Source organism: Haemaphysalis longicornis, unplaced genomic scaffold (assembly GCF_048455015.1).
Source record: "Haemaphysalis longicornis isolate Haplotype H1 unplaced genomic scaffold, Haemaphysalis longicornis Haplotype H1 scaffold_3, whole genome shotgun sequence".
NCBI lineage: Eukaryota > Metazoa > Arthropoda > Arachnida > Ixodida > Ixodidae > Haemaphysalis > Haemaphysalis longicornis.
The window spans coordinates 73736568-73763901 of record NW_027526335.1 but is presented as its reverse complement, the minus strand read 5'-3'; the positions used below and the strand labels follow the sequence as shown (position 1 = coordinate 73763901).

At 47.7% G+C, this 27334-nt stretch overlaps 1 protein-coding gene and 1 non-coding gene across 2 annotated transcripts; one reads left to right on the top strand and one right to left on the bottom strand.

Moving 5' to 3' along the window:
- Window positions 1-25392, bottom strand: LOC144173296 (diuretic hormone class 2-like). The gene is made up of 4 exons (XM_077701779.1): window positions 25300-25392; window positions 3894-3977; window positions 2261-2341; window positions 1-622 (listed from the first exon to the last, which is right to left on the bottom strand). Exons 2-4 carry the CDS (start codon window positions 3974-3976, stop codon window positions 478-480), a joined length of 309 nt encoding a protein of 102 aa, XP_077557905.1. The 5' UTR covers window position 3977; window positions 25300-25392; the 3' UTR covers window positions 1-477.
- Trnaa-cgc (transfer RNA alanine (anticodon CGC)) lies at window positions 4536-4607 on the top strand. Its single transcript has one exon. It is a non-coding gene; the product is annotated as a tRNA-Ala (tRNA).
- Window positions 25393-27334: the final 1942 nt, after the last annotated feature.

Here is a 27334-nt window from a genome sequence, read left to right as displayed (position 1 = left end):
TAACGTCCATCGGTTTGGTTTATTGCGTACAAATAAGTAATTTACACAGCGCGTGCGTGGTCATGTGTGGGGTGTGTACTTTGTCCGTGTACGTAATACAAGGAAACATGATGAGGCGGCAAATCAAGACACCCTGATCACGCGAATGCTTGTGTAGCAAACTCGGTATGAACCAGCTAGACGGTTGCCGCGCTTGGGCTCCGTCACTACCTCATGGCAAACAACCCCGAGAATCACCCGCAGACTACCGCAGCGAATGCGGGCACGCAGCTTTGAAGCAAGGAAGTTTTACAAGAAGCGCGAACTTGCGCACGTGTCGCAACCATCAGCTAGCACCACCAGAAGAAGGAAAAAAAATAAAAACTAACGGAGTTTGTTTATTTCCATTTCTTTTCAGGCGTGTTTGTGTGGGGGTGTTTCTGCGCGCTGCGCACGTACGGTAGGCTGGGTCGGTGCCCGCGTATATACGCAAGCTGTTCAGCGCTTTCCCGGTCCGTAGGGGTCGTTGGCGAGCTTGAGTCCGAGACGGGCCTTGGCGGCTTCGGCTCCAGACGCTCCTCGAGACACTCCGAAGTCCAGCAGACCGCCGGCCCTTTTCTGCTGCTCCATGAGGGAGGGGCGGCTGCACGTCAAATGGTGCACAAAGGCAACAGTTAACAAAATCGTTGCAAAGATTATTTTGAGGTGGAAGCTATGTGTACAGTCTTCCACCTGTCTTAGCTGGAGCAACGCCACTTATAGTCTCCTCCTGCCTTGACGTAACGTGATGTAATCACAACTGCTGAATTTCCCTGAAGTTCAACGGGAATGTTGAAACATTCGTTTCAACACATTTTCAGCAGAATTTTCAAGGTATTTTATGCTAAAGCCGCATCTGATGTTACAGCTAAGTGTGTGTACGACCGTACAACTGAAGCATTGTAAGAAGTCTTAAAACAGCCATGAAGACACAATACAACCTGGTTTAACTTGAAGGAACCAGCCTTTGGTAACTCACACAACCCTATTCCAGCCACGAAGACGTCTTTTAACAGAAGAGAAAGTAAGACACATTGAAAAACTTTCAAATTTCGCGCTACAGGGACGCAACATGGGCAGCAGTGACTCAGTAGTTAACAGCGTGTTAACTGCACGTTAGCATTAAAGTGGCACGACCAAACGAAACTAGAGGCCCAAATACGATGGTGCAGTCGGCGGCCGCCAATCACACAGGCAATATTGTGTGACGTCATAGAGACGTCACAGGAAAGTGGCTGGTGAGTTGCCACTGCTTCATCTATTCCCTTCAATATCTCGGTTATTCGTGTGAAGTTTGGGATAAAGTGGTGTCATTATTAGCGGGAGAAAGCAGTCTTAATGAACCACACTAGTGTTTTTGCTTCATTGCCCATTTTATCTGTTAGCACGCGTGCTCTCCGTTTAGAACACGGCTGCCGTGCGACCTTTCCTACTGTCGTGTACTCAACCACACGTACTTCCCACGCTGTAACGTATGTGGCCGTTACCCCAGTGGCCGTATGTGGCCGTTACCCATGGTAAAAATACGGTCAAAAACAAAGCTAGCAACGGAGGACAACGGTCCGCGGCTGACTATGGTAACGCCGTCTGGGAGGATTGACGGTAAGCAAGGCTGCAGAGCCTAATGACGCACTCGAAGCTCGTTTGAATACCCGCCCTCATGACTTCATGGCAGACGTCACGAAAACACACGATTTGGCGGGATACTGATCAAAATCTTAACCTACATTGCCTCAGTGAACGCGGCATAGTTTGCTGCCGGAAGAGTGCTGGGGGCACTATAAAACACGAAATCTTTCGAATAAAACAAACGTGTGTATTGTCTGCATGGCCCCTTTAAGCTTATCATTCGCCACACCACCTCTTCCCCGACACTCTCTCCCTCACGGTCCACTCTTCCTGGCAGAGCTCGGTCATTTTGACTGCAAATTGTGCTACGCTGTGGCCCTATTTCTGGTCAAGTACATTACTCAATTGGGCTATTCCTATAAAATCGTACCCTTTGATTAAATTATAGAGCTGAATCGTACCCTTGGACTAAATTATAGAGCTGAAAATCAGACTGGTAAGTGTTATATGCGTTTTTTTTTTCTCTCCAACATCTTCACCTTTCATCTCATTCGTTTCCTCCCACACCCACTGCCTCCGCAGTGTGTCCCCTCCTCACAGATGTGTTCCGTCGCAGCTTGCCGTTATCGTTTGCCTTTGTTTCGTGAGCGATCTTGGCTTTAGTTTCCCTTACCTCATTCGGTTGCGGAGCAGGCCGAGCAGGTATTCCTCGCCAGCGTCAAGCCCGGAGTCGTAGTAGACGTCACGCTTGGGCCTGGGACGACGACAATAGAGAGATACATAGCAAACTTGCGATATCGTCCGTGGTAAGACGCTTTGCCTAAAACGCGCGCGCGGAGCCCAGTGCGCATGCTCAGTGGCGCCGACCGCGTGCCAGGCAACATATCCGGAACCGTTGTTCGGCCTGCTGTAACTGCAATTCTTGTAATGGAGCGACAACAACCGTTGAACGGGGACACCTGGTATATCTTGTCAGGTTACACCAAAGGCCAATTGACTACAGGTCTGCAAGAGTTACTAAGTGTAAACCATGCTAGAAAAAACATATTATATGTTGGAGAAGGCTTCCTATGCGTTCTCACATTTGTATACTCAAGAGAAATGTGTAGGAACGCTTTCAGCGGTAGGGCGCTTTCTTCAGGAGAGTATACTATCGCGTGGGTGGTGGAGTTTAAGGCGCAACAAAACACGGGGTAATTGCTCGCTTCAGGTGTACAAAATTTAACTATTTCTCGATGAGAAGTTTACAGGCGGGGAAGGTGGAGTCCAAATAGCCTGTCATTAAACTCGCTGCACGCGCGCTGCCCGCGCCATTCGAGACCCCGCCGAGAATGACGGTGAAGATGTGTGCGCTATGCCGAAGGGAACTACAATATGGGAAGGTAAACGCAAACGATCCACGTCAGTCGGGTTCCAAAACGCCCTTTCCCTGGCAGGATCGAGGTTCGAGTCCCGGAGGTCCTTTCAATCGATCGGAAAGAAAAGTAAGGGACACATGATTGGATAAATATGTCGTTGTCTGTTCACCTCTCGCTGAACGGGTGGTTATACTGGGTGCTTGTAGGATCGTAGCTACCGAATCAAGGACTCGCAATATATACTCGGGAATGTACGATATCACTCCGCCTAAGCAACGGACTCGGGCGTCAACCAAGGAGGTAAATATTTAACCTTGATTGATTGATTGTGGGATTTAACGCGCCGACGCAACGCAGGCGATGAGGCGCGCCGTAGTGGAGGGCTCCGGATTAATTTTGACCACCTGGGGATCAAATATTTAACCTCCTTCATGTCAACGGACGCTCGCGTTTGGAAGGAGATTGCTATGAATCATCGTCTGCCTCTTCTCACGCAGTTTGTTTGTCGTTGCTGCAGTATTTTAAAGCATATTAAGTCCAAAGAATCATGTAAACGGCTCTAGCCATGTTCAAAATATTCCTACTGACGCGCTACTTGCGCCGCGTGGAGTAACATCCGGCTGCGGGGATGAGACACAGCGGCAACTTCCGTTGCCGTTCTTAACTTGTACCCCAGTATGGCGGTTATCGGAGGCGTTTTTTTCTTACCGGGCCCGTACTAATTAATTCAATTAGTGGAACTAACGACGCATTCAACTGTATATTCATCAGTCACTCATACATGCTAGCTAGACAAAATGAAACAAAACAAAAAGAAACCGTTAAGGATGTATTTCAGCAACGCGCTATATTCTGCCGGCTAGGTTGTCGCTGTTTCAGACTGCCCAACTAAGTGCGATGCTTGTTTTTGTAGTCCTCCAAACAGAACACGTGTAAAGCAGACTATACCTGGAGCGCGCCGGGGAGGATGCTGCGATGACCGTCACAGCGAAGATGAGAACCCACGTTGCTCCGGGTAGAACGAAGTGCATTCTGGGGGCATAAAGGAGCAGAAATACAGGGATAAATAAATTGCACTGAGTAATTGCTTTTGAGGAGCGTTGGAGAGAGAGAGAGAGAGAGAGAGAGAGAGAGAGAGAGAGAGAGAGAGAGAGAGAGAGAGAGAGAGAGAGAGAGAGAGAGAGAGAGAGAGAGAGAGAGAGAGAGAGAGAGAGAGAGAGAGACTTTATTCTTTAAACAGCCCTAGTCCGGGCCGTCGTGCCAGTCTCTTCATTAGGAGACGGCTGGTCCGTAAAACTCCCAGAGAGGCCTTCGTCCTGCAATCACCACAAGCATGCTGCTGCTGCTGATGGTGGTGATGATGATAACGATGATAACGAACTTGCATGTGAAGAAGTTACTGTTCCTCTTAGCTGCTACCCTGACAGCCGAGTACCATATGTTAATTCACGACCCTTTTAAATGGCGGTTCAGCTCGCGTTTTAGTGCATTCGTGAAACGAAACGCGGAAATGTAGTTTTTGAATTAAAACACACGTACGCGCACAGCCAAAGAGATATGTAGGGCATTTTTGCCCGGTCTACCATGTCCGGGGGTGTAGCTCAGTGGTAGAGCGTTCGCTTCGCATGTGAAAGGCCCCGGGTTCGAACCCCGGCACCTCCAGCAAGGCGCTTTTTTCTTCAAACGCCTGCGAGCCAACTTTTCGACCATGAGCGTCGTATTAATAGTTGAAGTTGTAAAATCGAAGTCAGAACGAGGAAACCTTTACTTTATTGCAGCTTACAGCTCTGCACTCCCCGGCTAAAACCAAATGGTTTCTGTATGAGAGGAAAAAGAGTAACTGCTCAAATGCACCGCGTCCTGTAATAACGTCATGCCTTTTAGGCAACACAGGTGCGTAGCTATGCGCCGAAACGATATTCCCTCCGACTTCTGTGTCAGCGCAACGGGTGATTCCGGTAGTTGCGTAGAGCTCCGCGGTACAACGAAGTGCTCCCATCAACTTCCATCGCACCTGCCTGCCTTCTTGTTTTTTTTTTTCCCCGTATTTTTTTCTCTCGTTCTCTTCAAGTACGTGGCGATAGCGGTGCCGCAAGGCAATCCACCCTCGAACGCAGGACGACGGCGAAAACGACCTAATCCAGCGGCTAACCTCGAATCGAGGTGCCGCGATGCAGCTCCTACCGGTTACCTGGCAAGGGTCGGGGGCTAATGAAGTTTAAAAATGCATGCTGCTGCCCGCCACGCGGAATTTTGCGTTTTCACTTTTTGCTTCGTTTTTTCCCAACCTGTTTCGCACAATGCCTTTTTTATTCGCTCTGTGTTTACGTTGCAGCATGTATACCACCGAGCTTGCTGTTGCAGTAGACATATATATTTATTCCATTCTCATTTCCAGGGAGCGGTGCGATCCGTGCACTTGGTGTCGCCTCATTTTATGACACGCTCCGCTTCTTCTCTTATATGCCTGTCGGAACATGTAGGGAGATGCTGAAACAACCATACGATTCCGGTTTGGGGGTACGGAGCGCATGTCCCTCTGAGCATACGAACTTACGTTGAGCGAGCGCTAAGCCTAACTAAACATGGACGCGTTATTCGTTTTTCTTCAAGAAAATAGCCATGGTCACGCTCGCTGGCGCCTATACACGTTAGTTATTCCATCATGGCCTGAACCGGTGTTTTCTTCAGCCAGGTAGATAACATACTGACCTTGTTGCGTTTCAAGCGAGCACTCATTTGCTTCTAGCTTAGTTTGATAAATTTTGTTATGTTGTATAAGGCCGGGTTCAGACTGTTACCGCAACTGTTGTAATAAATTTAATGGGTGACGTCATTTCACGTCTCAGCCAACCGAACTGCGTGACACGTTTTTTTTTTACGTCTATAGATTACGATATGGCTTTTGCGTCGGTAGTCTGTTCATAGCCTAAGGCTTCTACCTAACCTCGATTTGTTGCTTTTATTGGGTTTCACTGGATAAGCCTAAAAACCACACAGTACATGTGAAACAGTGAACGTCATGTTGGGATTTTGTTTTTTTTTAACACGAAAGTGTTTTATTCCGGGATTCACGAAGATTTCACTTACGTCATATTCGTCATGGAAGTGACGCCAGTACAACGAAGCAAGCGGCCTGTAAAGGGTGCACCCCTGCACACGAGCTACCGCGAGATTACCACGCTGTACAGGAGCGCCAGGTGCAGGCTTCCCGTGCCGCACCAGCAACTCGACCGCAAGCAACAAACAATAGTGCGCCGCGCACAAGCGGGGTCACTGGCGCACCCAGCTTTATTGAACAAGATGTTCCCGGCAGAACACGACCCCATCTGCCCGTTCTGCAAAAAGACGGAAGGCACCCTGCCGCACATACTGGCGGAGTGTACTGAGCTCAAGAACCCTCTACCTTCCCTCCCCCTTCCCCTTCCCCCCCTACCCGAGCGATGGGAGATCTTGATGTCCAGCCCCGACCTGTCGACGCAGCAAGAGCTCGCGTCCAGGGGCCAGGAGCTATTGGACTCATATGGGACTCGTGACTAGGGTTCCACCCCGTCTGACGCCTGCGAGCGTCACCTGAAATGGGCTCAGCGAAAGTTGTTTCTCTCTCTCTCTCTCTCTGCACACAAGGTCTTCTTGCGGGGAAGCAACTTTTAGAGCTAAAGAGTACGTTATACTTAGGGTTGTTCGTTTTCGGGTTTTATATTTTAACACGAAAGTGTTTTATGCCGGGATACACCAAGATTTCCCTGACGTCATATCCGTCACAGAAATAACGCCGGTGCACCTTTGCCGAAGCGACCCGCCAGTAGGACGTCGCTTGCCAAGCACACCCGCAAGACGCCCGCCGACCCGCAAACCATGCTCACATGCAGGTTTTGCTGCACATTTCACTTTCATGTTTGACTGATTCCTATGGCAGAGGAATCAACCAGAGTTTTTTTTTTTTTTTTCATCTGCCAAGGTACCGGCGCCGGGTACGAAAGTAGCACCCGCACTGTGGTCGACGGTTCGCGAAATGCGATTAGTGCCTCAGCTGCGCCTTTTCTGTAAAAATAAACAGTGACCAACACTTGCCTGCATAACACAGTTTTCCGTTCATCCGACCTCGCGCTGCCGTTGTGTAAAGTAATTAAAAAAAATTCTGCTTACATCTCCTTACGTGCTTCGAACGCGAAACCCTAGCGATCATCAGACTTCTTTAAGTTGCTACACCGTGTTTGCGTCAATTCCTTCGCTTTATTTTCTCTGTACTTTGGCGTGAATTACACCTACACTTACAGTGGCCGCAAATCACGCGTCAGCTTGGCCACAGTGAGAGCTCCCCTCCGCTTGCGCCTGTCCTACTCACGGGCCGTCACGTGCACCGGTCACGCGGCACACACCCAGGCGAATTCTTGCACCCCCTCTGGGAAGGTGTCGAGCTAGCGCTATCCTGAAGCGGAACCTCTGCACCACGACGCAGTGGTAACGCACTCAGTCCTGCTCGGGAAACCCGTGTACAAATCACACCAACCCACATGTGTTTCTATTTATATATTTACAGCGGTGGTCATTTGGTACTATTCGGGTTGGCGACAACGACGAGGGGGGTCACTTACCGCGTTTCGCCAGACTTATAAGTCTTTCGTCTTAAAAGGGCCCTGAAAGGCGTTTTGAGCACACTGAATGAACTAGCGCAATCGTTAGATGGGTGGTCAATGTCAGCTGTGCCAAGTATTACTCCATTATGTGCAGTGGAAGGGAAGCTCACACTTTTGTTGCAAAGTTTGTCGCCCTTTTCCTACCCTTTCCTGAGTGTTTTAGGACGCCGCCATCGTCCCACGCCTACGTCATCGATTCCGTGATGTGCGTCACGAGGTAGAGATCCTACTATTGGGCAGCCTTTTCACGCACTTCCGGCAAAGAGATGCGTCGTCTGCTCAGCGTCGGCGGGTTGCGGCTGCACCTTGCTCTCTGCATCACGCTAACACGTTATCGTGTTCGTCTATATTTACCTTTTTTACTCTATTACCGCGCTTCACAAGACATGGGCGCAGCTTGTGAGAGCGCATCAAGCGCTTGAAGCGTTCGCGCCAGGACTTTCCATTCATGATCTGTAGAACTCGTTGTTAGACATTAAAAGGGAAAAATACAATCGGGGCAGAAGAACTTCGATTAAATTATCGTCCGATGAGTGTACTTACTTAAATGAATTATTCATAATTGAATGAGGCTTCTGCCTATTCAGTACTTGCTTGCTCGAAAAGAAAGGGGGAAAAAAAGGAAATAGGTAAGCTTGACGGCAACTTTCACTGTAAGTGTAAAAGGGGTGATTATCTATTGAACAAAAACAAAAACCGTGCTACGAAAAACAGACGTTTTTCTGAATTTTGGAATGGAGGAGCATCGCGGCTAAAATTGGGCAAGGATAGGTATGTATGCGTGCCTTAAAGCATCGCTGAAGCGTTCCTTCGCTTTTGTGTGGTTGTGCGTGCGAGTGTGCGTTTTCATGTTTACAAGACGTGGTGAAATGTACTGTGCTAAACGTTCCGGCGAATTCACCGCTTCAAGAAGCGCTGGCAGTGTTAAAAGTCTGGGAATTCTCGTCGAAGTTTAGGACAGTACTTTTAGGCATTTATGGCTTTTGGGCTTCACAATATGTAAAAGGCGGAGATATTGACGGCTTGAAGCAGTGAATTTCCAAATGGCTCATCATTCTTGAAGGAGCAGAGATATTGCTTCTGCTTCACATTAGCAACCATTTCTTTTTTCGGAACATTTATATACGTACTCAAGGTATAATGTAATGTATAACGTAATGTTCTAGCGATTCCTCACCCGATTACACAAAGAAGCAAATATATGTACAATCGCGAAACGTGTGGCCCGTAACTTTTTGTTTTGGTATTTAGACAGACGTGATTTTTTTTTTAATGTGGACACTAGTTAGGGCAAAAGTGAAGTAAACATACGTTACACGTTAAAACGCAACTTTTTAAGAGCCGTCTTTACATTATCGGTAGCGGGTTCTTAACTTCGGCCTGTCTTTTTTCTGTTTTGCTTTTTCGAAGCGTATGAACTTCGATCATATAAGACCCTTCATCGCATAAGTGGTGCGCGGAAATGAGCGGACGGTTGTAGCAACCATAGAGATAATATACTAGCAACGTACTATGCACCGAATTGGAAGCATTCGTGTGCTGTTCACACCTTTTGATCGCGTAGTCACTCCAGCTCTAAAATTTGATTACTACGCATAAAGGAACCTCATCAGTGCGCAGTCGGTGCCCGAATGCGCTGACTCGGCCCAAGACGTGACATGGATGAAACATGGAAAACTACCGCCGCAGAATCTGGAACAAGATCCGCCCCCTCCCCCCCTGCCGGCGACGAAACACTTGATCGCTTTCGCTGCCCCGAGAGAACCTGCTTAAGCTTCGTGAAGCCCCGAAAAAAAAAAAAAGCGAGAAAGAGGCGTGAAAGATTGGTGTAGTGTTTCCAGTCTTTGTCCAAAAGCGAAGGTTGTTTGATCTGCTGTGCCCGTCAGCGAATTATCCGACTGGGTCAAGAACTAAAATTCGAAGCGCGGTAGCTGTTTACGGCGTCTTGCGGCGTCCGAAACCTTCAAGAAGTGCCCACCGGGCACCGGCCAGCGGCGCGGGTTATTTCCACTGGTCATGCGTCATAGCTGGCCGGCTTGACCGACAGCCCTGCACTGCAAGGTTCGTCCGTGCATAAGCAGGCTGACCGCATCGACAGGAGGTAAACAACAGGTAGAGCGGGGAGCTAATCGAGGTGACGTACGGCGTATACCTGGAGCAGCGCAATCGGTGACCCCGCACTACACCGGCGCAAGGTCGCGTGCTCGTCTAAGCTTCGCCCGCTCTGCATCGATGCTTTTCAAGGCTTCTGTAGAATATATCGCCGTGACCGCTGTAGGACATTCGTTCCTCTTTTCGTTCCTTTGTTTGTTTTACTTGCAAGTGAGTTTCTTTGGAGGACGAGGAACAAACAAGCGCGAGGCTTAATTGCGTTGCCGAGCTAGATGCAGACAAGAAAGACTAGTTTTGTACGAGATTTCGGCGCACGATAAAGATCCCCAGGTGGTAAAAATTAATCCGGAGCCCTCCACTACGGCGCGCCTCATCGCCTGCGTTGCGTCGGCGCGTTAAACCCTACAATCAATCAAGACTAGTTTTGGCTGTGTTTCCGTCCTTGCTCTGATGGTTATCGTTGTTTTGCCGAGATTAAAATTAACAACACGTTGATAGGGGGAAGTGGGCGTAGCATAGAAAATTGGCCTCCTTTTTGGGGGTCACATTCCCCCGATGTTGTTGTCGAGTCTAATAATGTAGGAGATAAACGAGCAGTGAATGGAGAACAGTGTTATTTTTGTCATCAGTCGGAGGAGGTCCCGTTTGACCTGTTTGTGCGAACGGAAGATTTCCAGCGGTGGTTTTGTTGCTGCTGCTGTTGTTTTTGTTGCTATAGGTAGAAGTGCGAGGTGCCTTTCGATAAGGTAGCAACGTTTAAAACAAAAACGACAACACCGCCCCCAACGACAAATTAGGGTAGTAGAAATTGCTGCAAAACTTTTCCTTGGGTTAGTTCAGAACTTGTGCGCAGTAGCATGAACACATCTTTGCACGTACTGATGGTTGTTTGGCGCGGTTCATCACGAGGACCGCATTTACGTACACGGAATTGGCGGAGGAAATCGCCCGTTCGATTAAAGGGGTCCTGAAATACCTTCCACCGATGCATGGATGTACATGTACCCAAATAAAGCAATGTATTTGCAATCTCCTCCCGCAAGAATTTTGTTAAAGCGATGAGTATTAGCTGAGAAATCGTAAATCAAAAACCGCGCATTATCGTCGCTCCGCGTTTCCTCCTTCTTTCGACTTACTCTCCGCTGTTGACGGCGCGCGAGCCTTGCCTCCCATGATGCTGCGCTCCGCAGCGGTGACGTACTTCCGCTATTGCGCTGCTCAGACTGTCGTCTGCTACGGGCAAGCTTTGTTGACACCATGAATCCCGCACTCCGATCAAGGCTGGAAAAGCGAACGAAAAATCTGGCCGCATGCAGGCGGCGGCCTGGCCTTGCCCTTTCGCGGTGTACGTTGCTGGCGGCACATGACTTTTTATCGGCGGCGAACTCGCAGCCGCACGGGGAGGGTAGTGCGCTCGTTCCCTTGATGCACCGCGCACTGTTTATACAAAAAGCGCCGTATCAGATGTGGCCCCGCTGGTGCCGGGTCTTATTTTGCGGTGGTGGTAATTCCTGCCGGCGGCATGTGAAAAAGTCATATTAAACCAATACAGAACCCGTGCACAAAACGCTTCAATCATGTGACCAATTTAGCTTGGGGCGACGCGTGGTGGAGAGCTGCAACGTTGGCAAAACATGCTCCTCCGCGGCTCTCAGCTTTCTAGCGCTGGACCGAGCGCCATTTCTTTGACAATCTCAAACATCGGTTGCCTTGGCAACAAGGCACAAACCGCTTTAGAAGTCAGTTACGGTTGCGTGATCCCGGTTCAGCTTGGGGCGCCACTTTGCTACATGTGGGCACTGCAGGCGTACCACTCACTCCCATTGGGAAGTGCGAGATGCGTTTGGCATTACAGGAGGCGATGGTGTGTGTGTTGTGAACGCCTTTGTTTCGCGATTAAATGCGATGTTGTGCTTCTGCGGGTGGATAGTGCTTCCCATGGTCTGGATTATCTTTCTCGAGCGACGTACGACTCAACCTCGCATGGGGTATGTGCAGTGTGCGTGGCTAAAAGCCATCGGCTTGTGCGCCAGAGTTAAGTGACTTGCTGTTCGTCCCCGCAAAGCGCGCGCGAGGTGAGTACCGAATTTACGACGGGCAGGAGGCAACCCATCCTCTGTCAATCGTGGTTCAGACTTTCAACGCATGTTGTGACGTTGTGTTCGTTAGAAACGCATCTCTGGATTGTTTTGAAGTCGAATAAAATGTATGCGTCAAACCCGGGCCTTCGGCTCAGGGCGTTCTCTGCGATTGCACGAAAGAAGTGCCACGGGGCTTCAACGCTTTATGGAACGTACTCAGGTAACAGAATATCCATGTCGTGTTATGGCCGTGTTGCATTCAATACAAACGGTTAAGCGTTTGTTTACACTTGTTTCGTTTGTCGTAAAATGTCCAAGCACTCCGGCACTACGCTGGCAGATCAGCCGGCAAGCCGACGCTGAGCAGACGACTGATCTCTTTGCCGGAAGTGCGTGAAAAAGCCGCCCAATAGCAGGATGTCTAGCTCATGACGAACATCTGGGAATCGATGATGTAGACATGTGAAGATGGCGGCGTCCAAAAACACGAAGGAAAGGGTGAGAAAAAAACGACAAACTTTGCAACAAAAGTGTGAGCTTTCCGCTGCGCGTAAAAGAGTAATACTTGGCACAAAGGACGTTGACGACCCAATCTAACGGTTGCGCTAGTTCATTTAGTGTGCTCAAAATGCCTTTCAGGGCCCCTTTAAGTCACGTGCCGCGGCTACCGTTTTGAGTCAAAAGCTGTTTTTGGCGCTCCGTCGGTGAACAGAATGCGGTTTGTGGACAAGACAAATCTCCAGCGAAATGTAACTTTACACTTCTGCTTTCACATTCACTAAATCATGAGGAGTGCTCAAGTTACTGCCCAATTTTCAGAGAGTGAAAGAGCACTGACCGTTGTCGGCCCTGTGACATGCGCAACCCAGCCGACCAGGGCAAGAATCACAGACGTCATACAAGCGTGATACGATCCGCTGTGTGAATACGCCAGTGCGAGAGTACGACATAAACGGCCCGCCCTTGACCGGTGATAAACTTCTTCCTCGCCAGAGTGGAGATGCAGTACGTATCGCCGACATTATTTGTGGAGTGCGTTGAAAGCAATTTCTGGGGATGAGAATTAATCTGAAGCATTTTACTACACGCGGCGCCTCATCTCCCAAGTAAAGGGTTAAAGAAGTTTCTATAGTACTTTTGTCGGCTTAGTGGTGACAGCGTTTAGGCTACGCCGAACGTTTTTTTATTCTTCCGATGTACACAATTATTTCCGCAAGGGAAGAGTGTATTCAAAGGGGACATATTCATCGCACCATCTTTTGAGCCGATTGGCCGACGTCGGAAGCGGCGACACCCTCGCAAGAGTGCAAAGTGATACCGGTTCGAGAGTATGCGTTAGATCTGCATAAACTTCGCGCGGACAAACAAGGACGACATTAGGTTGCTGTTGGTTCAGCCAGCGAGCTGGTCCATGGACGTAATCACCGAGTTTTCCTACGTATACGTAATGTCAAATACGTTCGCAGCTAGCGGTTAAACCAAATGCGTATTCTACCATTTTGAACGAATGTATGAGGCGCAACACCATGTCATGTGCCCTCTCGCACACGACCAAACGGTAGCCCCGATTGGCTGCCTTAGTAATACGGCGGCAAATGACGGTTACCCTAGCATGTTTTTTTAAATCGTAATATGGAATAGCTGTATGCTGTTGTTAGCCCTATCTGTTGTAAGCAGCTGGGCTACATTAAGTGAAAATTGCTGACTCTATCTCATGCCCCATTATCGTAATGGACGCTGAATGGCGTGTTTGCGAACCGAGCTTTAACTTCCAGTTAATTTCGTACATGCTGGGAGGGACGGAAATCGGCACTACACGTATGGAGTTTTCGCGCGTCTATTAAAGACCAAAAAAAAGTTTTACAGCCGGCGTTTTGTAATAAAATTTCTCGTTAAGGCGGGAAACTGTCTCGGCCCTGCATAAACGCTTGTCGGCAACTCTCAATTCTCACCGACACTCAAGTGCGCAGAGCTGCAATAAAGCGAAATTTGTCCGCGCAATACAGCCTTTTATCGCGTCTCCGCCAACTCCGTAATATTCCTAAAAACGTACGCCCTAACATTACAACTTGCCGTACAGGCTTACAGCGAACTGCAGAAATAAGTCGTCTCCTCATACCGGAGATGTCCCGGCGGGCTCAACTGTCAAGAAAATAAGGGAACGAATCCTCTAATGAAGTCAGTCGGCCTGCAGGCGTCGTTTTCTGGCAGTCATGATCCTGCCCAAGATTCGTTCGGAATAAAACGATGCGGTCGGTTGGCGCCCCATAAAGACAAGCGTTGTGTTATCGTTATTGCTCTTACTACTGGACTTTCTCATCACACCCTTTGTGATGGAGGCAGCAAACAGCTGCATTCAACGACAGCGAGCGATCGATGATCGCCGCTGACGATGCAACCGGACGTCCGAAAGCAAGCCGGCCATCTCTGCGCCATTTTTGTTTCTCTAATTAAAGTTCTCCTTCTTTTGTCTCCTTCTTAGCGTCGCTGTTCGCATGTGCATGCGACAAAATGTCTCCCGCGACGTCATCGATGACCTGATTCCATTTAGGATGTTTGTCTTCCTTTTGCGCGACGACATCGTCAAGGGCTTGTGGCGAAGTTGTTCGCGTCTCTCGGGAAACGAGTTTAGCCTGGTTATCAAACCAATCAAAGAAGCCCCCCATACCAATCCAATGTAGTATGTTCATGGCCTACGGGTTTCAATACTGGCTCGTCTAGTTTTTTTTAAGACATAAAAACAGGTCCTGTCTGGGAACAAAGAAGGCCGAGAACTTGTGGTTGATGTGTAATAAAGCGCACAAAAAGCTGAACAAAAAAAAATTGCCTGATTGACGGAGTTGTACGGGAGGAGGCACATAATCAGGGAAGTGCGAAGTAGCTCGGAGTTCAAGCAAATTGCCGAGTGGATTAAGGAAATGGGGCTGAATAAAATTTGTCTTCCTTTCTCTATGCATCGTGGCTGGAAGCACACAGCAGTAGAAAACCATACTTTGGTCTCGACTCATGTGTTGTGCGCATTTCTTTATGCCTGCTTCGCTTTAATCGGGAAGTTCGTTATACGGGTTTTCGAAGAAGATTTTTGTTGCTGCGTGGGCCTCTTTGGACTGTGCATCCTCTCGCAGAAAGGGGTATTTTAAGTCATTAGAGTGAGTCGTCACTTTTATTCCAAAGTTCAATGAAAGAGCTCCCTTGATGTAACAGGCCTTTTCCAACAGCTCTTTCTTTGGTGTAGAGCATTTATTGTCTGTGTGCGCTCTTTTTATTTTTGTCTCAATTGTTTTTGTAGTTTCTTAGTCACTGGCCTTCTTTTTTAGTTTTTCCATGTTACGCTCCCTTTATCTTTCGACGTTTTATTTGCATAGGCAGGGTCCCTTCACTGTGCATAATATTGAAGAGAATCTGCTCGGGTTAGCCTCCGCGCCTTTCAAGGCTTTTTCGTTTACTTTTTATTGCATCAGCATGAATGGAATTCTTCCTAAAGGACAATTTATCACCTGTGATGTAATGCAGCCATGAATGAAGCTTGTCAAGCCCTGAAGGTTAGCGAGATTCTCAAGTAGGTTGTGAACTGCTATTGAGCTACTCGTAAATGTCGCGTAACGTTTCTCGGGGTACCGGAACAGAGATATTGGGCTGGTCACGTGACTACAGGACATAACTTGATCTAAACCGACAAAACGTTTTTTTGCTATGTTCAGACGTATACCGACGCAAAAGCCGTATCGTGATCTATGAACGTAAAAAAAAAAAAAAAAAAAGGCGTGTCATGCAGTTCGGTTGGCTGAGACGTGAAATAACGTCATTCTTTGAAGTTATTACGACAGTTACGGCAACAGTCTGAACCCGGCCTTACAGAGAAAAGGTCAAAACATGCAATGCGTCCTGTCAGCCCACAAGCCGGTAAGGCAGGCCAGCTTGAAAGTAGAGCAGAAAAAAGGGGGAGAGCGCGAGGGGGAGTTTGGCTACAGACTAGTTTTCGTCTTAATTATGGGTATGTCAAAAAAAAAAGGAACTCAAAGCGGCACTTTAACGTTGGTACCGAAGCAACTTGTCATGGAACTCTCCGCCAACAAATGGAACAACGGAATGCACCTGCTCTCACTGGCATCCAGAGGAAATGGCACGCGTTGCTGCATAAAATTACCCATGAGGGGCGCGAGGACTTTAGCACCTGACGCCTCTCGGAGCCAGCCTAGTCGCTCAGAATTATATTCTCAGTTCATGCTAACTTTTTTTTTGCCACTTTTACATCCCTGTGTTACTCGTTACATTCGTCCTTTACTTCTTTCTTCTGTAGTACAACAAGGAGGTGATTAAACACGCTCCGTAAATGCATATACTTCTGAGTGAAGATGCTATTCGTCTGTACACCTGGCTGCCATGCGCAGGCGAGAAAAAGCTGATGATGCGGGCTCGACGGGCTGGTTGGGAACTTGGCGTTTTCCTTGCTATAAATGCATACCAAAAATGGGAAGATGTGGCCATTGTTTGACCTCACCGCCACGTCGCGTGCCTAAGGGGGTTCTTTAAAAGCCCGGAGACAATGCGACAAGTGCAAGCATAAGACCAAGCGGGTCCCCCTCGTATAGGCGACACAAAGCGTGCGATCGAATACACAGCTCCTACGGCGACCGGCGCCTTTGTGAGAAAGTCGCAGACCGCAATGGCGCGCAGTTTCAAAACAAAGGACGAATGAGGCGTCAGTGTTGGGCTGCCAGTTCTTACGGTTCACCGCGGGGTACAGTGGTTTTCGAAGCCGGCGAGGAAAACGGGGAGCCATGCTTGATGTCCACCGAAGCTGCTTCGTTAAAAATGTTTTCATTAATGGTTCGCGGGAAGCATCCAGGATGAAAACAACTTCTGTGCGACATACGATAAAAGGGCGCGAACTTTCGAAAGGCGGAGGCGGCAAGGCCAATATTTAGCTCCCAGTGCTAGATTGTAATATCCAATTCTTAGCCGTACCCTCCTAACAAAGACGTCCTGGCAAAGAGTTAGTGCCTGTCATGGCTTTAATAATGTATATGCAAATTTCTCTGAGAACGCGGCAGTGAAATTGCTGCGAGCTCAGCCATCTTTACCAACCGGAGGTAAGAAAAGAACGGTTTCAATGTCGCTAAGCCCGCTGGGTGCTCACAGGAAATACCCGGCTTGTCCCCCCAAGGGAACGGAATATCGCATACTAGGGTACAGATGTTCTTCATTATCCTCCCTTTCGCCTTTTACCGAAAATTATAATCTCGTCCTGCGTCCACGCCTTATTGGTTTAGATTCTGCTTATTATTCTTAAAGGGGCCAAGGAAACAAAATACAAGTTTGTTTTATTCGAAGGATTTCGTGTTTTATAGTGCCCCCAGCGCTTATCCGGCCGCAAACGATGCCGTATTTACTGAGAAATTAGTCAGTTTAGGTTAAAATTTTAATTCTCCCGCCAAGTCGTGTGCTTTCGTGACGTCTGCCATGAAGTCACAAGGACGGGTACTGAAACGAACTTCCAGTGCGTCTCCACCAGTCTTCCCAGATGGCGCTGCCATACTGAGCCGCGGACCGTTGTCCGCCGTTGCTGTGTTTTTGACCGTATTTGCACCTGGCTTGTTTTTATTACGGGAGAAAGTAATCGTTTCGTGGAACATGGGGTATGCTCGACAAACAGGGTGACGTAAGACAACGTCGCTTTCGCCAATCGGACGTAAGACAACTCCAAAGCGGCGGGCAACTGGTCAGTTAAAACAAGCATAGTGCGCCCAGTACCAACAGCAGTGCGCATCGGTACTTCTATGTTTGCGTGTTTTTTCTTAACTTTCATTGTTCACCCCACCATTCTTACTGCTGTAAAATGAGTATGCATTACATTTAAGCGCAAATAGCTCGCTTCGCAAGATTATAAGCCCTGCCTAATTTGCGTTTCCTTTTGCTGGCCTCAGCGAGTCGCACGGCTGGGCATATGACATTATAGGTTCTGTTGCGGGAAATGAGCTAGTGGGTCTCATGGCCATTCTCTTTTTTCCTAATTATGTAGCTTATTTGAGCGAAGTGTGCGTTAAAAGTGGTGTCAGTATGATTCTAACGAGGCAATCTATCGAATGAACCAAACTTGTGTTTTGCCTGCATGGTCCCATTAAAGACACACTGAAATACATTTTTCGTGACCGCGTTGTGAATAGTGTAACACGTGTAATTCTGCGTTTAACCAATTGAATAGAAGTCTGGAGCCTTAGTTTACGCGCGAAGGTCGGAAGAACGAAAATCGCTATGCGCAATTCGCGACCGACTCGAGAACTACCGCTATAGTAACGTAATGTCGTCACGATTGTTTGTTTGTATAGAAACGGTTTGATGTTGTTTCAAACTGAAACATTTTGATGCTCATCTTTATTTCTGGTTCATAACGACTTGTTTGCTAACGGACACTTCATACAGGTTTAATGAGTGCCGAATCTTTTTTTCCGATTTCTTTCTAAATCTGAAATGCTGTCAGAACTAAGTAGACAAGCGAGTTCAGCTCTTAGTACATGGGGTGACATAATGCAACAGAAAAAATATTACCGGTCTACACCCATCACATCACTTGAAAACTTGTTCAAAAAATTGGCTGCGCATCTGCTCCTTTCGTTGCAAATGTCGACAAAAGACGATAGTCTTTATTGAATTTTGCCAAGTAAATGCCTCCCTTCGCTTTCCCGCTCACCTCTCATGTTGTTCCCCTTGCGTCGCGCTTTTCCCAAGGTAAAGACGCGAAAGGTTTGCTTAAATCATTATAAATTTACCGCGTTCCACTGCTCCAGGCCGTGTGTCTCGATGCCAACGCTGCCGTACGGCGGAGGCGCGCGTGAATCGAGGCGCCCTACTTCAACGTCGATAGAACTACGTTGCCGTACTCCACGTGCGTTCCAAGCAGAACGTGGAACCTATCTATTTGAAGCTCTCGTAGCTGTTGCCGGTTGATTTCTTAAAATGGCGCCAGAAGCTATAGTGGCGCGGGCGACAGCAGGCGACGGCGGAGTGCATTTTTTTCTGCAGTTGATGAAGTATTTAATTTCGCAAAAATCTAGCATGTATGATTTTTTACAAAGGAACACTACACATATCACTCCTGTATTAATTTGTTGCCTAATACACGGCCGCTCGATGGAAACTACCTTATATTTGCGTAATGTCTTGTTCTTGTGCAACAATGTTGACAAGTATGAACATATAAACCGGACTTAGACGTTTAGATTTGGCTGTGAGTATATAAGACTATTGCGCAGACTACGTTTCACTTTGGCCGGCTGGCTGAATCGAGTCACAGACAGACAGACAGACAAACAGACATACAGACAGACCAAAATTTCTGGGTTTAAGTAGCCCAAGAAAGACTATCGTCTTTAAAAAGTTTTATCTCTTTCCCGGTCTTGGCGTTGTTTGCGCGCTCGAGCGACATCATTCGAGTGATGCGGCGGCAATTTTGAAAGGACTTCGAATTTTATCCTCATCAAGCAATAATTATAAGTCTTTTCAGTGTCGCTCTGAATCGCAATGCTACTTCCTAAGCAAGGTGAAATTTCTCGCGTGGGTTTGAGTAGACGGTGCAGCAAACTCATGGAATCATTTCTCTTTTATATTCACGCAGGCTACATACGTGTCTGATCTTTCTGTGTATACTTTATTCTAAAAACTCTTGCTTTGAGAACAGTTGTATTCGAGACTGAAACGGTACAGCCCGCGCAACCTTTGTATTGCCATAGAAGAATTTCCTTCCGACATTGTCCTCCGGAACTCAGTATATATCCCAAATGACAGCTTTTACTTAATTTTTGTTTCCTCCTGTTCTTTATTTCTTTGTGTCTTTCTGTTTTTTTTTTTTGCTATTCAGGGCACTCGCTTAGGCACAAATGCTTTTTTTCTTGGTCAGCCGTATTTAGTCGAAGTAGCATATTAATTCAGCTAGTTTGGTTAGACGGTATTCGAAAGGGCGCTAAATCAGACATGGACATTATGTAAGATGACAGTTTATGGACCTTGCACTCAGTATTGGCCGGTCTGTGCACGGCCGCTCGATGGAAACTAGTTTCCATCGAGCGGCCGTGGTTTGTGTATATATGTCGCTTTTTTTGCGTAAACAAACTTCAGTTGACAGTTTCCGCCAGTATCGTCCGCCTCGTCTGTGTCCGTGTCGTGTCTGCCGAAAATTCGTCTGCAGAAAATTCGTTTGTAGAAAATTCTCTCTGCCCCTGCGCATCCAAGCTTCTCGTGTTTAGGGGCACAAGCTTTTTACCTGCCCACTCAGGTTGGGAAATTGTTCGAAATCTGTATAAAAAAAAAAAAAAAAAAACTTTACCACCCTTTTCTAGACAAAGTTGTGAGAAGCGCAAAAGCTTTCTGACATCAAAGCTGCGTCAAAAGTGCGTCAAAACTTTCGCTAAAAGTGCGTCGTATCAATCGTCAGACTTTCAAAGATTCAAATCTCAAACGGAGAACGAATCCATGCGGCGATTTTCCGCGTTCTGGATAAACGTACCTACGAACGATTTAAATCTATGCCAATACGTGGTCTATTGTACTCCTTCTTCATGATCGACGAGTGTATTGTCTTATCTAGAGCCGTTCCTTTATCGCGGTTTTCATTAACTGTTTTGACATATGGAAGCCCGGTTACACGCACGCACCGTGTGTCCAGAGCTCTTATCAAAGATTTTCAGTCGACCATCCGGTCTATGGTGAAATGCTTTGGTTTCCTGACAGGACGCCATGGGTCCCACAAGGAGAGCTTTCGTTTCAAAATGACTCCGATATGCGTCGCTCTTCCTTCGTACGACACCTCATTGTGCTTTGGTTCCACGAAATTCAGCGCCAGTTGAATGTCAACGTGTTGTAGGAGGAGCGTGCCATAGTCATCGACTGTGTGGATGCGCACAGCACAGAAGGGGCGCCAAATTCGAAGCAGCATGGTAGTTTGTACCACACTATATGATGTGCGCCTGACTACAAGCAGAAAATTAGTGCGTTCGCAGAACTCGTCACGACCGCTCTCTACTAGCCAGACATGACCCGCTACTGAGTAGGATCTCCATACCGCCTCGCACATCACAGCCCCATAATGCATCACACCCCACAAACCCCATAACGCCACATATTACATAACCCCATATTGCTTCATACCCCATTACCCCATACCGCCTTATACCACATAATCTCATGCCTCATACCCCGTACGGCTTCATTCTTCATGACCCATACAATGACTCATTCCCCATAACGCCGCCTATCCCATAACCCCACAACGCCTCATAGCGCCATAACTCTACATTTCCCATAACCTTATACCTCATAAGAGTATAAGAGAAAGTATGGCGGCGGGCCGTCCAGCTCGTTATGAGGGACGATCGTGGACGAATAGACGCATTGTACCTCTCGAGAATTTAACCTTTCAAAGAGCCGTATCCTGTGGAGGACGCCTATGGCGGCTGCGGCTATGTAGCGCAATATCCACGGGCCTATTGACACCTTAATTGCGATAGTGGACGCACGGAGGCGGCGTTCGTTACTAAGTGCTACCTTACGGGTATTTCATTTTCAGACACAACGCTGCCATGCTCTCGAGCAGTTTCGTGGAGTGCCTTTTAAGTTTCAGTGGTGGGAACGGGGCACGCAAGCTGTCACGCAGGAATTTCGAGGGACAGCTCGCTCTCTGCGAGCTCACAAGGCGTTCCGGTAATGTTCAACATAGGTTGTGCTCGCGGTAAGAACTGTATCTTGAAAGTTTGCTGTCAGTAAAAGATTTCTTTTATAAATAGCTTGCGTTCTGAACTGAGATACTTTCCCGAAGCTAAGCATTTAGTGCGCTACTCGGTAATCATTTTGCTAGTTCTCAATAACCTATAATTTAGCTTTAGTATTTTAACCATATCTGCTATTACTACGCCCGCCTCATTCGCTTGCATTCGGATATCACGGCAAAACGATTGTTTTGTTTGTTCGAACTTCGCTATACCGTTTACAGCGTTCGCACTTCTTATTTCCTTGATTGATTGATTGATTGATTGATTGTAGTGTTTAACGCGCCGCCGCAACGCAGGCGATGAGGCGCGCCGTAGTGGAGGGCTCCGGATTAATTTTGACCACCTGGGGATTTTTAACGTGCGCCGAAATCTCGAAAACACGGGCGTTTTTGTTTTCGCCTCCATCAGAAAAGCGGCCGCCGTGTCCGGGAATCGAACCGGCGTTCTTGGGCTCAGCAGCACAACGTTTAGCCACTGAGCCACCGGGGCGGGTCTTATTTCCTTGCAGCTAATTGAGACATACACGTGCTCTTTCACCCAGCGGCCACGAATGAGGTCCGCTCTGCTACAAGCGATCCATCATTGAAAGATTTTGTGTGTTTTTTTCGTAACTGATCGTTGGCTACGGAGCATAATTAGCGAACCGAATCCCTACATTTTGTGTCTACAGTGGGCAGGCGTAGATATAAGCCGACGCATTAGCACAATCACTCATAGACGCTAAGCTGGTGTTTGTCGCTGACAGTTGGCCCCCTAGGGCAACGCTGCCCGCGCAGTGCGTTACAATTAAAACGCTTGCCTATCTCGCGTGCTCCGTACAAAGCCTCAAGTGAATAATTGCGGCTTTCATCGCGGCCTCTGCTCGTTACGAGGTGCGCATTATTGGTGTCAAGGAGCGCCGTTGTATTAGCAGACCGAGAACAGGTCGTAGTATTTACGGTGCTTCGACGGCGCGAGTCCTACGGCTGAATAAAAAAAAAAAGATAGCCAGAGGTGGGTTGCGCTAATCAATAGGTCTTCTTGTGCCACGCGCATTGCTCGTGAGAGAAGTCTTTTAGTTATTATTTAACCAGAATTTTTTATTGCCGTGCCCTGTTGCGGCAATGCAAGCATGGCCCAAGCTGCAGCGCCGCCAACCTCGGCCATTCCTGGTCGAACCTTGCTTATACACGAAGCGGGTGGGGGGCACGTTGTGTTAGACATTAATGTCTAACAAGGCAACACAATTGTGTTGCCTTGTGGGGTTAGCCCATCACGATGACCGTTGCGTCGAGCCTGAGCAAAGGTTCCTTAAATGTCCTGTCTCCTGTCGAGAATTCTCTTGGAGACCATTGCGGTGTCGTACATCATGAATTCGTTCGACCAACCCGTACTGCGACAACTGTTCTTTTGTAGAAACCGTTGAACATATTTTATTAGAATTTGTGGCCTAGTTGGCACCAAGATCCCGTTTGTTTGAAGAATTGAGCGCCTAGATCAAGGGCTGGTAACTCTGAAAACTATTCTAGGACCATCGAATTGCCCCTCAAAGCAGCTTCAAGCTCTAAAAAGTTCGTTGTCTTATTTGGGGGACATCGGTCGCACTTTAAGATTGTGAATTCTGTGACGCAATCTAAAAAACAGTCCGTCAAGCACGTCAAGTCACGCCACTGTTTTTTTATCTTTCTGCCCAACTCTTTGTAGCGCCTGCACTCCCTACATCCCCGACTCCTAGCAGAGAAGCATGTAGGCGATTGCAAACGCCGGCAGAACTCTCTGCATTTTCAATAAATAGCCTTCTCTCTCTCTCTCTCTCTCTCTCTCTCTCTCTCTCTCTCTCTCTCTCTCTCTCTCTCTCTCTCTCTCTCTCTCTCTCTCTCTCTCTCTCTCTCTCTCTCTCTCTCTCTCTCTCTCTCTCTCTCAAGCTAAACCGCTGCGAAGAGTATCGATAACCGTACGGAGACTGCGGTACGGCGGCAGGTTGTCAAGCCGGCAAGCTCGGGAAATACAATGACCCCTGTGGTTGACATGGCTCCCACAGTAAACAAAAAATAATCAAGCTGTCCTCTTCGGTAGTTCTTATGTTGTTTCAAATGCGGCAGCATGCCAGGCTACGTTGGGTTCTGTATGTGCGCACAGTTAATCCAAAATAGGACGAGGAAGGTGATGACCAGTTGGGTTTCGGATTTAAAGGTTGGGGAGGATAATCCTTGTATTCCCATTTTTGACCCCCCCTCCCCCGTTCCAGGCAATCTCTACTAGCTTGTTTGCAGATGCAAACGCGCGTTGCTCTACACCGACATGCTCTAAAAACGGCGTCGAAGCAGAAAAGACGACATTCGCCAATTTATGGATAGTCACGTTTGCAAGTTGCGCAGTCAGGGCTACTTGATCTTCCCGTTCATTCATTTGAATTGGTTTAGACTTGAAAGCTTAGATGAATCGCGTTTGGTCCCAACATAATTTAAGGACACTTGAATCATAGGAAACATGGCTGTACCATCCGCTTTGTTTGGTAATATCTGCAATAATGCTAGGCGAAGCTGTTTGATCGTCTCCTGTGCTTCCCCGAGCCTTTCCAAACGCAAAAAAAAGCACTTGCAGAAACTCCCGAAGGGAGTATTGTTGAATAAATGCTTGAGCCGCTGGGCTATACATCTAGCCCTTTAAAGTCGCTTTCACTACCACATACTTTCGTTGCTATGAAGATATCCTTCCAAGCGCCATATAAGCACTCGGAAACCTAAGTAGGAAGTCCTTCGGGATTTTAATACCTCTACACGGTACCATGCATCCCTATAAGGCGCTATATGTATATCAAGCCCCTTTAAAGTCGGCCTCACTACACTACAAAAATTCCTCTCTGGGGATACATTTTTAGAGGCAATCATATAGGTTTAGTAGGAAAACAAGGGTGTGCTAGGGCCTTGTATTAAAGACCATTATAAAACCCCATGTATTCCTGATATAACGCACTATACAATCAGCCCCTTTAGAGTCTTTTTCACGGAAGTAAATAAATGCAATGCTGAAGAGACATTTTTAGGGGCAATACACGAGTACTTGTATGAAGATGTGAATGCCCTTTGGCATTTAATTGATAGCATTTTCGTATGCGGCCAGAATGTAACACATCGCGCGTTACAGACAGACAGACCGGTTTTCTCACTTTGCCCACACAGAAATGCTTAACCATTTATGAACAAAAGAAAGAAAGGAAGCTGAAATGCAACAAATCTAAGGTCCTTTTTTTACATTTCAAACAATGACTACTCTTTTTCGCGTTATCACTAATTCATATTGTATGAAACACCTGCAAGGAATGGAGGTGCTTTGCTTGCGTGAAAATTAGACTTGCCTGTGAAAGGTCCAGGCGCTATCAGTTTCACTTAAAACTACAGAATGAGATTAGCATACCGCGCTGCAACAGATGACATTTCCCTCTTTAAATGCTATCCGCCATTTAAAGTGATTGAACCTTGAACTGTGATATCTTTTCGATCGTTCCCTCCCTCCCTGAATGTCCCTCTCCTTCCCCACCAGGGCAATCATGCCCCCTCTGAGAATAAAGCTATTCCTCCTTCATTTCAATGTTAGCAGCACTGTCGGGCTTATCATCAGAAGGGTTTTCGTCTAACTAGCGGCTAAGTAATACCGTAACCTGCTATTTCATAAACGCGCAAACATTAATAGATAACGTCGCAAAGTAACATGGCAAGGCGGTTTTGTGAAAAAGAGCAAGAAGACGCAAACAAATCCAACGTCGGACGTCACTCACTTGTCCGGTCTGGGATGCTGCGTTCGCGAGAACGAGATGGTCTCCGCTAAAATTCCGCCGGTGCCGATGGCTGAAGCGCGGTGGGACAATCGAGCAGCGCGCGCCCCAGAGTTTTTAACCGCGGAGCCGCCAGCCCTCGGTCGTCGTCTCGACCAATGGGAACGCTTGTCGGGCTTGACGTCACGCCACCCCCCGCCCCCTCTTCCCTCACGGCCACGTGCATTCGCATTGTGAGCGGAGCAGTAATCGAAAGGATGCGGAAGAGCACACTCCCGTGGAACACCATCAAGATGTGGGAGCAGCATCCTTTTCCTCCCCATCCTCCCAAGCATCTCTCTACGAACTCTCACCGTCCCCTTCCCCATAGCCGGTTGCTTAGGGATGCAGCCTTTCCCTTGCTATGCGTCTTCAGGGTTCGTTTCTTTTCGCGATTTCTTAGCTTTTTTTCTTCGCGGATATCTTTGTTTGTGCGCACTCAATGAGCCGTCATCTCAATTGGTGCGACGCATGAGATTGAATGCTGTGTGGTGAGGTGGTGGCTCGCATGACCGCGCAAATCTGAGATTAAGGGGCCTCTCGAACTATTTACCGGCCGCAATTAAGGGTCACCGCGGGGATAAAGGGGGTGAAGGAGTTCAATCTCTGCTCGCACGCAGAGCGGATGAACCGGCGTTTTTGCAGCAGGGAAGGGACGAAGGCGGCAGAACCAAAGTTGAATGCGAAACGCTTTTGTGTTTCTAAATACAAGCCTAAAATTCATTTTCATTCATTCATTCATTCATTCATTCATTCATTATTCGTTAGTTTATGACCACGTGGCATTGAAAGGCTCTCTCTCTGATGTGACTTATCCTGCCAGATGAAGTAATACGTGTCTTTTCACAGGCACTGTTAATAGTTATATTTAGTTTAGCTATATTAGTTTAGTTATTAGGTATATTAGCGCGTGTTAGTAGGCAGTGGCGTCAAACAGCGCACAGAGTGGCGTCAATCAGAGCGTATCAGATTTCAGTGGTCGCGCGTTTGTTCGTGTATACCGGCAGCTTAGTGCATTCGAATAAAACGTACTTCGGATATATCGGCACCACGCGCTTGATTTTTTATTCGTGTAGTTCTTTGAGAGTGACTAAGCTTATGTAAACATCAGATCTCACAAAAAACGTGTTTTTTTTTTCAGGCGGTATTCTTGCGGGTACGAACAAGCCTGTGCTTCTGTAAGAATGAGCGAAATGTTTCTGTTTGTATCGGCACACATGTAAGGCGAGCGCGAGTTACCAACATGTCTCACCCGCAGGCAGCCAGACATGAAATGTAAAGAAGCGCACTTCAACGTCATTGGCACAATGTGTTTCATTGAGGGTGGTTGACTGGTGGCAATAGTTTGGCGAGAATAACCATACGTGTCGTCTTTCAGAGTTCTCAGCCGCTCCAATGGCGGCACCGCGCCGAATCAGCGTCGGGTCAGACACCACCGTAAGCCTCTTCGCGGCTAGCTTTCTCGTTTCAAGGGATTCAAGCAATGGGAGGGCCGTCTACCTCATTACCGTTGTTGCTTCCTCCCTAATGTGCGTACGTGTATATGCTGGCCTTATTGCGTGGCTATCGTGGTGCGATTACTTTCCTGTCGCCTCTTCGGCGCGCTTTGCAACAAGCAGCCTTGTTTTAGGGAAAGCACAGCCAGTCAGTGCGCACAATATGGGAAGCGCTTAGTGCGAGAGTACGCGCTCATGGCGCGACAAACCGACGCCTGTATCAATGACACGGCTCGACTGGCTTTCCCTCTCTCGTCTCATGGTGGGATTAGGAAACCGCGTGTGAGCCCAAACCTAAATGCGGACGGGTAGACGGGTAAGTGAGGGCAGAGCTATTCAGCGAAGACGTTTGGGGACCGCGCACAAATTTATGCTTTGTTTTTATGTTCCTTTTTTTTTTTTTTTTTTCAGACTAGCTCCACGCGCTGGCGACTATAGATGGGCTCCCCACTTGCGAGGAGTTCAGTTCGGACCAGCCCAATTCTTCAGCCTGCGCTAGTACT